Below are 18,091 nucleotides of genomic sequence, written 5' to 3'. Positions count from 1 at the left end.
CATTACAATTACACATCTATTACAATAGCTGTTACATTACAATTACACATCTATTACAATAGCTGTTACATTACAAGTATAAATCTATTACAATAGCTGTTACATTACAATAGCTGTTACATTACAATTACACATCTATTACAATAGCTGTTACATTACAAGTATAAATCTATTACAATAGCTGTTACATTACAATAGCTATTACATTACAATTACACATCTATTACAATAGCTCTTACATTACAAGAGCTGTTACATTACAATTACACATCTATTACAATAGCTCTTACATTACAATTACACATCTATTACAATAGCTGTTACATTACAATTACACATCTATTACAATAGCTCTTACATTACAATAGCTATTACATTACAATTACACATCTATTACAATAGCTCTTACATTACAATTACACATCTATTACAATAGCTCTTACATTACAATAGCTGTTACATGACAATTACACATCTATTACAAGAGCTGTTACATTACAATTACACATCTATTACAATAGCTGTTACATCACAATTACACATCCATTACAATAGCTGTTACATTACAATTACACATCTATTACAATAGCTGTTACATTATAATTATACATCTATTACAATAGCTCTTACATTACAAGAGCTGTTACATTACAATTACACATCTATTACAAGAGCTGTTACATTACAATTACACATCTATTACAAGAGCTGTTACATTACAATTACACATCTATTACAATAGCTGTTACATTACAATTACACATCTATTACAATAGCTGTTACATTACAATTACACATCTATTGCATTACAATAGCACATCTATTACAATAGCACATCTATTACAATAGCTGTTACATTACAATTACACATCTATTACAATAGCTGTTACATTACAATTATACATCTATTACAATAGCTGTTACATTACAATTACACATCTATTACAATAGCTGTTACATTACAATTACACATCTATTACAAGAGCTGTTACATTACAATTACACATCTATTAAAAGAGCTGTTACATTACAATTACACATCTATTACAAGAGCTGTTACATTACAATTACACATCTATTACAATAGCTCTTACATTACAATTACACATCTATTACATTACAATTACACATCTATTACAATAGCTGTTACATTACAATTACACATCTATTACAATAGCTGTTACATTACAATTATACATCTATTACAATAGCTGTTACATTACAATTATACATCTATTACAATAGCTGTTACATTACAATTATACATCTATTACAATAGCTCTTACATTACAAGAGCTGTTACATTACAATTACACATCTATTACAATAGCTCTTACATTACAATTACACATCTATTACAAGAGCTCTTACATTACAATAGCTATTACATTACAATTACACATCTATTACAAGAGCTGTTACATTACAATTACACATCTATTACATTACAATTACACATCTATTGCAATAGCTGTTACATTACAATTACACATCTATTACAAGAGCTATTACATTACAATTACACATCTATTACAATAGCTCTTACATTACAAGAGCTGTTACATTACAATTACACATCTATTACAAGAGCTGTTACATTACAATTACACATCTATTACAAGAGCTGTTACATTACAATTACACATCTATTACAATAGCTGTTACATTACAATTACACATCTATTACAATAGCTGTTACATTACAATTACACATCTATTGCATTACAATAGCACATCTATTACAATAGCACATCTATTACAATAGCTGTTACATTACAATTACACATCTATTACAATAGCTGTTACATTACAATTATACATCTATTACAATAGCTGTTACATTACAATTACACATCTATTACAATAGCTGTTACATTACAATTACACATCTATTACAAGAGCTGTTACATTACAATTACACATCTATTAAAAGAGCTGTTACATTACAATTACACATCTATTACAAGAGCTGTTACATTACAATTACACATCTATTACAATAGCTCTTACATTACAATTACACATCTATTACATTACAATTACACATCTATTACAATAGCTGTTACATTACAATTACACATCTATTACAATAGCTGTTACATTACAATTATACATCTATTACAATAGCTGTTACATTACAATTATACATCTATTACAATAGCTGTTACATTACAATTATACATCTATTACAATAGCTCTTACATTACAAGAGCTGTTACATTACAATTACACATCTATTACAATAGCTCTTACATTACAATTACACATCTATTACAATAGCTGTTACATTACAATTACACATCTATTACAAGAGCTCTTACATTACAATAGCTATTACATTACAATTACACATCTATTGCAATAGCTGTTACATTACAATTACACATCTATTACAAGAGCTATTACATTACAATTACACATCTATTACAATAGCTCTTACATTACAATTATACATCTATTACAATAGCTGTTACATTACAATTACACATATATTACAATAGCTCTTACATTACAAGAGCTGTTACATTACAATTACACATCTATTACAATAGCTCTTACATTACAATAGCTGTTACATTACAATTACACATCTATTACACGAGCTGTTACATTACAATTACACATCTATTACAAGAGCTGTTACATTACAATTACACATCTATTACAAGAGCTGTTACATTACAATTACACATCTATTACAATAGCTCTTACATTACAATAGCTCTTACATTACAATTACACATCTACTACAATAGCTCTTACATTACAATAGCTGTTACATTACAATTATACATCTATTACAATAGCTGTTACATTACAGTTACACATCTATTACAATAGCTGTTACATTACAATTATACATCTAATACAATAGCTCTTACATTACAATTACACATCTATTACAATAGCTGTTACATTACAATTACACATCTATTACAAGAGCTGTTACATTACAATTACACATCTATTACAAGAGCTGTTACATTGCAATTACACATCTATTACCAGAGCTGTTACATTAAAATTACACATCTATTACAATAGCTGTTACATTACAATTACACATCTATTACAATAGCTGTTACATTACAATTACACATCTATTACAATAGCTGTTACATTACAATTATACATCTATTACAATAGCTCTTACATTACAAGAGCTGTTACATTACAATTACACATCTATTACAATAGCTCTTACATTACAATTACACATCTATTACAATAGCTGTTACATTACAATTACACATCTATTACAATAGCTCTTACATTACAATAGCTATTACATTACAATTACACATCTATTACAAGAGCTGTTACATTACAAGTACACATCTATTACAATAGCTCTTACATTACAATAGCTGTTACATTACAATTACACATCTATTACAATAGTTCTTACATTACAATTACACATCTATTACAATAGCTCTTACATTACAATAGCTGTTACATGACAATTACACATCTATTACAAGAGCTGTTACATTACAATTACACATCTATTACAAGAGCTGTTACATTACAATAACACATCTATTACAAGAGCTGTTACATTACAATTACACATCTATTACAAGAGCTGTTACATTACAATTACACATCTATTACAAGAGCTGTTACATTACAATTACACATCTATTACAATAGCTCTTACATTACAATTACACATCTATTACATTACAATTACACATCTATTACAATATCTGTTACATTACAATTACACATCTATTACAAGAGCTGTTACATCACAATTACACATCTATTACAATAGCTGTTACATGACAATTACACATCTATTACAATAGCTGTTACATTACAATTATACATCTATTACAAGAGCTCTTACATTACAAGAGCTGTTACATTACAATTACACATCTATTACAAGAGCTGTTACATCACAATTACACATCTATTACAAGAGCTGTTACATCACAATTACACATCTATTACAATAGCTGTTACATTACAATTACACATCTATTACAATAGCTGTTACATTACAATTACACATCTATTACAATAGCTGTTACATTTTCCACATTAGGCATTGATACATTGATAAGGCAACAGTGGGACAGTTTAGGCCAAAATTGTCTGTAAGATTATGAGGTTGAAGCCTGGTTGTTGATTTATTGTAACTTTGTGCTATGCTAACATTAGTATGCTAATATGCTAATCGAAACAAAGGGGATCACCAGGAGAGTTAAAAATGACACTTTTGCTTAATCTAAAAACGTTCTAAGAGAACAAACACACATGTCCGTCAAAATGTGTTGATGTATATTATATTTTGTTATTTTATTATTATTTTGGGCTATGGTTAAAATATAGAACTGGTTCCTGGAGCAAACAAAGAGCATGACAAGGACAAATGTTTGTCTTTGTTACAGGTAAAAATAAATAACAATGAAAATACACTTTGAGCCTCATATTTGAAGTGTGCAACAAAATCTGATCACACTACCTGTGTTAAAGGAATATCTTATCTTAGCTTATCTCATCTTAGCTTATCAGGCTTGAATATGGGGCTGTTTGGCAGCAGTTAGAAGACAGTCACATGTCAGTCATGTTTATATGTCACTGGAGATTAGACAAGACAGATTTTGTTTAATATTTTTTTTTTATATATTGTTGTAGTTTTGGTTATTGATAATGGCAGCAATTATAATCACAATTAAAATGAGATTAATTGCACAGCCAACGTAACACATAAATTACAGAGAATTCATTTCCATTTGATTGTGATCAGTCTTGCAGCTCTATGTTATACTTCACAGGACACAACATTCCCCCATGGACTCTATTTCGATAATGCAGTCATAATGTCGTCCCTGGATTGCCCTCCACCGCTGCAGTCGAGGAGCCAGTGCCACTAGAATGAACTGTTCAGCCTGATGAGTTCTACGTCTCATTATGCTAATTTAACATCCCAATGTATCAAATCATCAAATCAAATCAATTTATTTTTGTAAGGCCCAAAATCACAACAACAGTTGCCTCTGAGGGCCACAGGGAGAAATGAATCAACAATGTCTGTGGTGGCGATGGAGTCAGACAATGTCTGTGGTGGCGAGGGACGATGTCCCAGGGTCCTCTGTCCTTAGACTCTCCTTCTCGGCCAGGAAAAACTACAAAAAAAACCTCTTTGGGAAAAAAGCGTAGAAACCTGGAGGAGTTCCAGTGAAGGAGAGATCCGACTCTCACAGACGGACAGACGGACACGAGGAGACTGGAGCTGGACCCACTCTTCAGGCAGATGAGGGACCGACTGAGGCGAACTGGACCCACTCTTCAGGCAGATGAGGGACCGTCTGAGTCGAGCTGGACCCACTCTTCAGGCAGAAGAGGGACCGTCGGAGGCGAACTGGACCCACTCTTCAGGCAGATGAGGGACCGTCGGAGGCGAACTGGACCCACTCCTCAGGCAGATGAGGCACCGTCGGAGGCGAGCTGGACCCACTCTTCAGGCAGATGAGGGACCGACTGAGGCGAACTGGAGCCACTCTTCAGGCAGATGAGGGACCGTCCACATGGGGCAGGGACCACTTCACCAGGAGAGGGACAGAGCAATCAAGAGCACAAACTCTTGGACACAGAGCAGAGCTGATTAGAATTTTTTGGAAGTTCTGCGGCATCAGCAACACTCTGCTTTGATCATTGCTGGAGAATCCATCAGGGATTGAGTCTTATCCAGGAGCGATATCAGATTAGAAATTAAAAAACTCTCAGGAACTTGGAAATGTTCTCTCCTTCCAATCAATAATGTTCTGTGTGAATATGAGACATGAAGAATGCAGAGGTGGTAGTGCTGCTCATCTGTTGCTATAAAACATTCTGGAAGAAATTGTAATGACCCGAGTAGTTTATGGACAAAATACTTGAGGACTTTTCATTTGTGGTGACATAATGTGACACAAAACGTTTTGGTTAAAGAGGAAATTATGCTAAATCTCTCTTAATAACCTTTAACTGTGGCACAGAGTTAATGCTGCAGGTGACGCTCCAGTGTTCAGAAACATCCCTTATGTCATGAAACATCCCTTATGTCATGAAACATCCCTTATGTCATCTTCCACCTCGTTTATCATGTACAATTTTAAACTGTCACAAAATAAAAACATGTGAATGAAAATTTGCAGCTTGTCACAGTGAAACCATGCAGCTGTTCATATTACAAAGGCGTTTTAGATCAATATCTACAGTGCAGTTTACAGTGAGAACTATATTATACTTACTTGTGGTTCACTGTCACATTTGTTTGCAGTATTTGGGCTTTTTCAACAAAGCGTTCACATTTTAATGGTATATTCTGTGTATGAAGAACGTGCATCAGATTTATGTTCATGCTGATAGTAGAGGGCGTGTCAAAACTCATATTGATACATATTTTCCATGACTTTAACTTGGACTTAGACGGACTTCACTGATCCACAGGGAAATCACTTTGATACAGTTGTTCACACATCGGAATAATATAACCAGTAAATCAAATGTTTATATAAATACGCAGAGGAGATATGTACGAGGGGGAGGAGTCTAATCCTACTGCACCTTGTCGTCGACGAGCAGCTGGACGGGCGTGCGCGGCCCCTGCCGCAGCACCACCTCGTTGGGCTGGTCGGGGACGGCGTAGGACAGCGGCGTCCCGATGCCTCTGTCCGCGGGCCGGAGCCACATGCAGATGGTAAAGGCGTTCAGCTTCGGGACGCGCTGGGTCACCACGGCGTACATGAAGTTTGTCCTGGTCGGGAAGGACAGTCGGAAGCCCTCTGGGAAGGCGTGGCCCTCTGGGAAGGCGTGGCCCGGGATCACTGCACGGGTGAAAGTAAAGGAGAGGACGGGACATCAGATCACACACTTCATCTGGATCTGATCTTTCCTCATCTGGATCTGATCTTTGCTCATCTGGATCTGATCTTTGCTCATCTGGATCTGATCTTTCCTCATCTGGATCTGATCTTTCCTCATCTGGATCTGATCTTTGCTCATCTGGATCTGATCTTTCCTCATCTGGATCTGATCTTTCCTCATCTGGATCTGATCTTTCCTCATTCTTTCCTCATCTGGGTCTGATCTTTCCTCATCTGGATCTGATCTTTCCTCATCTGGGTCTGATCTTTCCTCAGCTGGATCTGATCTTTCCTCATCTGGATCTGATCTTTCCTCGTGTGGATCTGATCTTTCCTCATCTGGATCTGATCTTTCCTCATCTGGGTCTGATCTTTCCTCAGCTGGATCTGACCTTTCCTCATCTGGATCTGATCTTTCCTCATTCTTTCCTCATCTGGATCTGATCTTTCTTCATTCTTTCCTCATCTGGGTCTGATCTTTCCTCATCTGGATCTGATCTTTCCTCATCTGGATCTGATCTTTCCTCATTCTTTCCTCATCTGGGTCTGATCTTTCCTCATCTGAATCTGATCTTTCCTCATCTGGATCTGATCTTTCCTCATCTGGATCTGATCTTTCCTCATCTGGATCTGATCTTTCCTCATCTGGATCTGATCTTTCCTCATCTGGATCTGATCTTTCGTCATTCTTTCCTCATGTGGATCTGATCTTTCCTCATCTGGATCTGATCTTTCCTCATCTGGATCTGATCTTTGCTCATCTGGATCTGATCTTTCCTCATCTGGATCTGATCTTTCCTCATCTGGATCTGATCTTTCCTCATCTGGATCTGATCTTTCCTCGTGTGGATCTGATCTTTCCTCATCTGGATCTGATCTTTCCTCATCTGGGTCTGATCTTTCCTCATCTGGATCTGATCTTTCCTCGTGTGGATCTGATCTTTCCTCATCTGGATCTGATCTTTCCTCATCTGGGTCTGATCTTTCCTCAGCTGGATCTGATCTTTCCTCATCTGGATCTGATCTTTCCTCATCTGGGTCTGATCTTTCCTCAGCTGGATCTGACCTTTCCTCATCTGGATCTGATCTTTCCTCATTCTTTCCTCATCTGGGTCTGATCTTTCCTCATCTGGATCTGATCTTTCCTCATCTGGATCTGATCTTTCCTCATTCTTTCCTCATCTGGGTCTGATCTTTCCTCATCTGGGTCTGATCTTTCCTCATCTGAATCTGATCTTTCCTCATCTGGATCTGATCTTTCCTCATCTGGATCTGATCTTTCCTCATCTGGATTTGATCTTTCCTCATTCTTTCCTCATCTGGATCTGATCTTTCCTCAGCTGGATCTGATCTTTCCTCGTGTGGATCTGATCTTTCCTCATCTGGATCTGATCTTTCCTCATCTGGGTCTGATCTTTCCTCAGCTGGATCTGACCTTTCCTCATCTGGATCTGATCTTTCCTCATTCTTTCCTCATCTGGATCTGATCTTTCCTCATTCTTTCCTCATCTGGGTCTGATCTTTCCTCATCTGGATCTGATCTTTCCTCATCTGGATCTGATCTTTCCTCATTCTTTCCTCATCTGGGTCTGATCTTTCCTCATCTGGGTCTGATCTTTCCTCATCTGAATCTGATCTTTCCTCATCTGGATCTGATCTTTCCTCATCTGGATCTGATCTTTCCTCATCTGGATCTGATCTTTCCTCATCTGGATTTGATCTTTCCTCATCTGGATTCGATCTTTCCTCATTCTTTCCTCATCTGGATCTGATCTTTCCTCATGTGGACCTGATCTTTCCTCAGCTGGCTCAGAATGTCACGCCGTCTGTGGAAGAAGCAGATCTTTTACTCGAGTACACACTTTAGTAACCGACTCCCTCGTTCATCGTTGTGTGTTATTGTCTCATTTACGAGACACAAAATGGCCTCGTCAAAACGCACTTTCAGCCATATTTTTCAAGGCGTTTATTTGTGTGTGTTTCAAAAGCCTGATGTATAATCCATAACTCCTGTTTGTGTTTCATAGCTACAATCGCTCAACTAACAACGGTACAAGGTTTGTTAAAACATGTGGTTACAACTAGTTAACTTTGAGATGAACATTTAATCATTCTGTAATTTATTTTGCACTTAAAAACCATACACTCGATAACAAAGTGTGTGTAGGAAGAGTTAAAAAGGGCTTATATCGAAGCCTCCACCTTATGGATTTAAAACTGCTATAAACATATGTTAATTATATCATTATAGCTGTGAATAAATAAATAAAAAGATAGAGTCACACTGTAAGTTTCATTAAATTAAAAAAAAGATAAAAAATCATGACATTTTGAAGTTCATTAGCCTTTATGTCCCTGTTTTACTGCATTTTTCATAAATAGACTTAAATCCAGCTTCGGGATTTATCTTGTTCACTTAAAGGTCCCATAACATACAAAATGGACTTTTCAGAGCTTTTAACCTTCTTACGTTGCTATTTGTGCTTCATATTTGTCCAGAGTGTTTTTTTTATTGATTCCCGCAGTTTTGAGCTATATTAGACTATCTCCTTTCCTCCAATCTCCAAACTGACGGGGGGTAGACACAAGACCGCGTCATAACCACAGGCACGCGTCACCATCCCCCCTCACCCTCCCCCTCCCCCCTCTCCATCCGCCTCCCCCTCCCGCCTGCCGCCTCCCGCCCCCGTCCCCCCGGCTCCGCGCTGCTCGTGTCTCCCTACAAGCCCCGGAGTTTATCTGCTTCGATTTACGAGGAAACACGGTTCAAAGAGGCCCAAAACGTCATGAATGATATCGCACTCTTTACTATTATCACAATGGTGAAGGTTTATGTGGCAGTTGATGCAGCAATCGGGAAGATAAACGGAGAGAAGTTCTATCCGATACCGAAAAACCAGGAAATAAGAGCGTGATGGACATAGACTTATATATATATATATATATATATATATATATATATATGTATATATATAGATCTATATAAATATATATATATATATATAAAAGATATATATATATATATATATATATATATATATATATATATATATATATATATATATATATATATATATAGAGAGAGAGAGAGAGAGAGAGAAACGCCTCCTTGTGCTTCTCTTTGTCTCTAAATAGCGCGGGTGCAGTGGGTGCAGCGGGTGCAGTGGGTGTGCAGTGGGTGCTCTGGATGCAGCGGGTGCAGCGGGTGCAGCGGGTGCAGTGGGTGCTCTGGGTGCTGCCCCCACCTTCCTCCAGGCCCGAGAGGCGCTGGTGGAGTTTCGTGATGCCCTGGTCCATCTCCTGCCGGTGCTTGTGCGTCTCCAGCCTCAGGGCTTTTCTCTCTTTGTCCAACAGGTCCAGTTTCTTCTGCAGTTCCCCCTCCAGGTCCTCCACGCCCCAGGACACGCCCCGCCCGGCGCCGTGGGGCAGGGGCGGCTCCTGCTGGACGCTCTTCAGCTCCTCCGGACGAGCCGCGCTCGTCACCAGATCCGTCAGGTTGTGAGGAAACGGACCGAGGTCGGACTGTGGAGACAAGATGAAGTAAGCGTGAGGTGGGATTGATTTATTCAGAACAGAAGCGTGTGACAAATCACTGAATGTTTCATGAATGTTAAAATATGTAGATGTAGATCCCAGAAAACAAAAGCGAGGACGCTTTGTACCGTTTGACGAGCGCGGCTGAAACGCAGGCCACAGCCAGGACGAAGAGGCCTTCATGTCTGTTCAACACACAGTGTTTCTTCATTCAGTCTTTGAGGTACATTGTATTTATTATATATATATATATATATATATATATATATATATATATATATATATATATATATATGTATATATATATATATATATATATTTAAGACTCATTACAACTGTGTTTCAAAAACTGATTCCTGAACGTTTGAGTTTAAAAAACTTTAAAATGACTCTCTGCAGTGAAATGTGACTGTGAAGAGTTTTGAACATGAAGTTGATGGACCTGTTTCTATAATGATGTCGTTTTAGGTGAATATTGCGGTTTATAGCCAACAAAATGTCAAATTAGGATGTTAAAATTAAATTCTAAGTACCTTGAAAGTTTCTGTTTATTATAAGTATATCATAGTATGAAGTACCCGGGGATTTTAAGGTATAAGTACTGCTCAGGTCATAATATACATCTATAATCTTACAGCCTGTTTTGTACTAAACATGATTCACTGTAATGAATTATTTTGGTGAAGACAATGCAGATGAAGCACTTTGACGTTCTGAGAGCATAAACAACATGACCTTGCCTCTGGTGATTCTAATCTTCATGAATCATTTTAATGGAAAAAGATTAGAGCGGCTTTATTAGTGGAGCTTTCTTTCTCATCATTAATATCTGTTAATAATTATATTAATAATAATATCTGTGATGACCGGTGGGCAAAGTGCATCATTAACACGTCTTTTCTGTGTCTGGTTCACACAAGAACCAAACATCTCCTACAATCATGTGTTTACAGCCTGTTTCAAATATGGGCCAAATTGTGGATTCAAAAAGGCCTCGATATTTTCAGGATCGTGTAAGTTTTTTGTTTGAAAAGTAACAAATCCAGCCAGTTTTCTCAGAGGAATGAACCACAACCACAATGACTTCTCCCCAACAACGACTGAACTAATGTCCCTGATCAAACTTTCAATTCAACAGCCGCAGTGCCAAAGTGGCACATCTAATCCCCATGAATTACCTTTACTCAGGCAGGATTTACATACAGTTTCCATTCATTACATTGAGTTTGTCTTGAATCTAAATATAAACTTAACCTTCCCTCTCGATGATGCGTACGGCGCTGAAACGTTACAGCGGCGGAAAGAACACGGTATTTAAGCCCACGACAAATTGGCTTCGACTGCTGCAGAATACTACAATACTACAGTACTGCAATACTACAGTACTACAATACTACGATACTACAGTACCACAATACTACAATAATACAGTACTACAATATACAATACTACAGTACTACAATACTACAGTAATACAGTACTGCAATACTACAATACTACAGTACTACAGTAATACAACATACAGTACTACAATACTACAGTACTACAATACTACAATATTACAATACTACAGTACTACAATATACAATACTACAGTACTACAATACTACAGTAATACAGTACTGCAATACTACAATACTACAGTACTACAGTAATACAACATACAGTACTACAATACTACAGTACTACAATACTACAATATTACAATACTACAGTACTACAATATACAATACTACAGTACTACAATACTACAGTAATACAGTACTGCAATACTACAATACTACAGTACCACAGTACTACAATACTACAGTACTACAATATACACTACTACAATAATACAGTACTACAATACTACAGTACTACAATACTACAGTACTACAATAATACAGTACTACAATAATACAGTACTAGAATACTACAGTACTACAATACTACAATATTACAGTACTACAATACTACAGTAGTACAATATACAATATACAATACTACACTACTACAATATACACTACTACAATACTACAGTACTACAATACTACAGTACTACAATACTACAATACTACAGTACTACAATACTACAGTATTACAATACTACAGCACTACACTACTACAGTACTACAATACTACAATATCACAGTACTACAATATTACAGTACTACAATAATACAATAATACAATAATACAGTATTATAATACTACAATACTACAGTATTACAATACTACAGTACTACACTACTACAGTACTACAATAATACAGTACTACAATACTACAGTACTACAATACTACAGTACTACAATAATACAGTACTACAATAATACAGTACTAGAATACTACAGTACTACAATACTACAGTACTACAATAATACAGTACTACAATAATACAGTACTAGAATACTACAGTACTACAATACTACAATATTACAGTACTACAATACTACAGTACTACAATACTACAGTACTACAATACTACAATACTACAGTACTACAATACTACAGTACTACAATACTACAGTACTACAATAATACAGTACTACAATAATACAGTACTAGAATACTACAGTACTACAATACTACAATATTACAGTACTACAATACTACAGTACTAGAATACTACAGTACTACAATACTACAATATTACAGTACTACAATACTACAGTACTACAATACTACAGTACTACAATACTACAATACTACAATACTACAGCACTACACTACTACAGTACTACAATACTACAATATCACAGTACTACAATACTACAGCACTACACTACTACAGTACTACAATACTACAATATCACAGTACTACAATACTACAGTACTACAATAATACAATAATACAGTATTATAATAATACAATACTACAGTATTACAATACTACAGTACTACACTACTACAGTACTACAATACTACAATATCACAGTACTACAATACTACAGTACTACAATAATACAATAATACAGTACTACAATACTACAATACTACAGTACTACAATACTACAGTACTACAATATTACAGTACTACAATACTACAGTACTACAATACTACTGTACTACAGTATTACAATACTACAGTACTACATTACTATAGTACTACAATACTACAATACTACAGTACTACAATACTACAGTACTACAGTATTACAATACTACAGTACTACAGTACTACAATACTACAGTACTACAATACTACAGTACTACAGTACTACAGTATTACAATACTACAATACTACAGTACTACAGTACTACACTACTACAATACTACAATACTACAGTACTACAGTACTACAATACTACAGTACTACACTACTACAATACTACACTACTACAATACTACAGTACTACAATATACAATACTACAGTACCACAGTACTACAATAGTACAGTACTACAATACTACAGTACCACAATACTACAGTACTACAATAATACAGTACTACAATAATACAGTACTAGAATACTACAGTACTACAATACTACAATATTACAGTACTACAATACTACAGTAGTACAATATACAATACTACACTACTACAATATACACTACTACAGTACTACAATACTACAGTACTACAATACTACAGTACTACACTACTACAATAATACAATATTACAGTACTACAATACTACAGTAGTACAATATACAATATACACTACTACAATACTACAGTACTACAATACTACAGTACTACAATACTACAGTACTACAATAATACAATAATACAATAATACAGTATTATAATACTACAATACTACAGTATTACAATACTACAGTACTACACTACTACAGTACTACAATACTACAGTACTACAATACTACAGTACTACAATATTACAGTACTACAATACTACAGTACTACAATACTACAGTACTACAGTATTACAATACTACAGTACTACATTACTATAGTACTACAATACTACAATACTACAGTACTACAATACTACAATACTACAGTACTACAGTACTACAATACTACAGTACTACAATACTACAGTACTTCAGTATTACAATACTACAGTACTACAGTACTACACTACTACAATACTACAATATTACACTACTACAATACTACAATACTACAGTACTACAATACTACAATACTACAGTACTACATTACTACAATACTACAGTACTACAGTATTACAATACTACAGTACTACAGTACTACAATACTACAGTACTACAATACTACAGTACTTCAGTATTACAATACTACAGTACTACAGTACTACACTACTACAATACTACAATATTACAGTACTACAGTACTACAGTATTACAATACTACAGTACTACAGTACTACAATACTACAGTACTACAGTACTACACTACTACAATACTACACTACTACAATACTACAGTACTACAATATTACACAACTACAGGGAAAGCTTCTCGGCGCTGACCTTTACTTCACTGCAGTTCACTGGATTCAGCACTGATAGGAATAATATTGCATGACTTTTGCGCAGCTGCTTTCATGCGTTATTCATTCACTCTTCTTTTTTCAGTCATGTTAAGCTGCTTCTGGAGCCACAACTGGCCTGGGACAGACTGACGGAAGCGAGGCGGCCAATCTGCCACATCAGCCCCTCCCAATGTCTGACCGCGGCTGGGACTCCAGCGCTGTCCAATAAGGACTCAGCGTGGGCTCTTAACACAACCAACAACAAAACTGTCCTGTTCCTGAAGATGATTTATTATTTCAGTGAATCCACAAATTGATATGGAATATGAAAAAATGCTTTTCCCTCCCACAGAGACATAAAGTAAAGAGACGCCAGCTCAGCTTCTTGTACGTGACAAGAAGATCAAACAGAAGGAATCTAAACTAATCTAATACATTTTGGGAGTTTTCTACTGAGGAAGTTTCAAATGGATAAGTCTGAATTGAAGGTTTTTTTCCTGTGTCTTGACTTAATTATAGTTAAATCGATCCAAGATCAGTTTGAATCTTTTGAATGAGATCTCCACTTCCACATTTGACTTGTTTGTGTTGAAAAGCATTTATTAAGTCTGTGTTTATGACGAGGAAATGAACTGTTCGACACACATCGACAAGATTGTGATTGGTCGATGGCTGAATGTCGGTTTCGCTGGTTTTTCCTTGTCTCTCGTGTGATTGGACCGTGAGCTACACGATGTCCAGCTCCACTTCCACATTCTGTATTTGACACTTTGTTTGGACGTCACACGGTGGATCCGGGACACGTTTGACAGCTTCAGGTTCTGAGGCTCAAACACGACACATCCTCCTGTTTGTGCCGTTCTCACTGCAACGTTCAGTCAAACCTGATGCAACGAGGAGAGAATGTTCAACACAGACGGTTTTATTCAGCTATTTCTATTCAGTTTGGTCAAATGAAAACTGCTGTAATAAACTATTTTGATTCCGTAACAACCTATAATAAGTCATAGAGTTATAATATTGTAGTGTAATTGTGAGAGTTCAAGGAGACATAATATTATACTTTTCCATCATTATTTAGTATTAAAATATACCACGTGTAGATCATGATTTTATTATTTTATTTATTTTGGAAAACACAATATTGATCTCAAACAGGTTCATTGAATTCTTGATAACTTCATAGGAACATTTCACTGTAACAAGAAGTGAGTTTTAATGTGTGTTTTTATTATTGAAAAGTGATATTTCTGCACGTTTGTGATTCACTTGACAGATATTTCACATGTGCTTGATAATTAAACCTCAACTAATATGTCCACCTCCGGCTACATGTTTGACCCCAAGTCGAAATACTTTGAATAGCCTAATGGCAGAGAAGTGGGCGGAGATATGGGGTAGGTGAAAATGGAGCCTCAGATGCAGGACAATACAAGCTCAAACCTGCATAAATCCATCAATCTAAAACACGAGTAAGTTGAGAAGTAAGCTCATAAAAAGTCTATTTATTGTACTTTGTGTCCACTCATTTCCTCTACAGAACCTGGCACGTCCTGCTCACCGTGAGGTAAAGTGTCCACACTGCTGAAGAACACATGCTGAAAGATGACGTCCAGTGAGAAGACATCAAAGTGTTGCCTCCCTCTTCCATCTCACATGACTATTTCATGTTTCTGTGGATTTATGGACAGATGAGACGTGGCCAGTGCGAGCTTGTCCTACATTATTCAAGTGCTGTACTTCAGAGACACCAATGCATCTTTTCCACAAATATAGCAGCTCCATACATTATGCATGGTGTTTTTTTTTGCCAAAACGAGGTTATGGCAACTGGTACTTAATACCTCCTCCCGTCACCTGCAGCACCAGCGCTTTGTATGTGGTTTAATGCCATTTTTCACTGTTTCTCCCCCATAAATTCAAGGAAAAATACTACTGTTTATTAAAAGTCTAAAAAGTATAATAGTCTGAATGTTGATGGTACTGACTTATATTTGTAGCTGCGCGCGTGGGATTAAAACACGTGAGCCTTTTTGCGCCTTGTGGGACATGCACATGATCACATGACTAATACTCGCGTAGAGGGTGATTCGTGTCTCTTTCCTGTAGGTGGACCTCATGTGTGGACCTCTAATGTAAACGTGCTCCTGCTGGAGACCGTAACACACTCGTTTTCTTACCTCCAGTTTCTCGATGCGGTCTTTGAGCTGCGCGATGGCCTGTTCCAGCTCATCCACGGCTCTCACGGTGAGGATGTCCGGACCGTAGTCAGGACTGTCCCGGACCATGTGGCCCAGGTCCGCGGGGCTGCCTCCCCACAGCCCCGCGGCCGGGGCCCCTCCGCGCCTCGTGCGACCCTGGAGCCCTTTCTCACACTCGGACAGTTTCCCTGTGAGCTCCAGGATCGTGTGCTGGTCGCTCAGGATCTGGTCCTTCTGCTGGAGCACGGTTTGCCGCAGATCGTCTGCCGTGGTGCGGAGGTAGCCCCAGTCTTCTCCCGCGTACAGTGACGGGTCATCGGCTTGTTGCTCAAACTTGCCCGGGTTGCACTCCCCTGCGGGTATCGGAGTGCAGATGAGGCGGCTCACCGCGGGGTCGTGTCCGCTGAGCCCCGTCACTCCGCTCAGGCCGATGTTAAAGGTGGGCGCTTCGGGGCCAGGAGTTTCGGAACCATGGAGAGCTCCCATGGAACTGGCCCGAGCCGCGGAGCCCCCCGGCCCCCGAGAGCTCCCCGAATCCGGGTACAGAGACTGATTGTCAGAGGCGGGCTGCTGCTGCTGAGCCGCGGCGGCTCTGGAGGAGCCCGTGTGCACCGCAGCGATGATGCAGATGACCGCGCCGATAAACGCCACCATCCCGGCGGCCAGGATCACCACGATGAACTTCAGGGTTGCGGCGGGCTATGGCTCAGATCAGGAAAGAAAAACACTAAACTCGATGCAATTGGTCTAAGAGAAGAAAGTTAAAGGTCCAAAACAGGCGCAGAATAACAGCCCGTCTCATCCACAAACTGTTCCCACTGAGCAGTGTCCGCTGGACAGTCCCGCAGCAGAGCAAGAGATGATGGAGAGGAGATGAAACGGAGCAGTGAGGAGCGTTCCTCCTCCTCCTGCTCTCAGCGCGCATGTCCCTCAGCTTCAGGAGGCACAGACAGAGCGGGAGGGAATATGGACACGTTCCACGCTGCGTGGAAATCGCCTCTTATTGCTCATCTTATTGCTCATTCTGCTCCAGCTGAGCTGAGCATTCTGAACACGAGTTTACACCAAACACAGTCCTGCTGAGC

General features: G+C 37.7%; 1 protein-coding gene across 1 annotated transcript in view; it reads right to left on the bottom strand.

The window, feature by feature from the left end:
• The window catches only part of nptxra (neuronal pentraxin receptor a), a 29,534-nt gene extending 11,699 nt beyond the window's left edge, over window positions 1-17,835 (bottom strand). Inside the window, exons 1-3 of the mRNA XM_072443794.1 lie at window positions 16,986-17,835; window positions 10,109-10,385; window positions 6,565-6,824 (exon numbers count right to left, since the gene is read on the bottom strand). Coding sequence (XP_072299895.1) covers window positions 6,565-6,824; window positions 10,109-10,385; window positions 16,986-17,660 — 1,212 coding nt within the window. The 5' untranslated portion in view covers window positions 17,661-17,835. The remainder of the gene's footprint in view (window positions 1-6,564; window positions 6,825-10,108; window positions 10,386-16,985) is intronic.
• Between the last annotated feature and the right edge of the window lie 256 nt (window positions 17,836-18,091).

This window comes from Eucyclogobius newberryi, unplaced genomic scaffold (assembly GCF_026437365.1).
Source record: "Eucyclogobius newberryi isolate DKJ021-1_F unplaced genomic scaffold, fEucNew1.0.hap1 SCAF_13, whole genome shotgun sequence".
NCBI classification, from domain to species: domain Eukaryota; kingdom Metazoa; phylum Chordata; class Actinopteri; order Gobiiformes; family Gobiidae; genus Eucyclogobius; species Eucyclogobius newberryi.
Note: the sequence above shows the minus strand (reverse complement) of the source record. Positions and strands in the feature narration are given on the sequence as shown.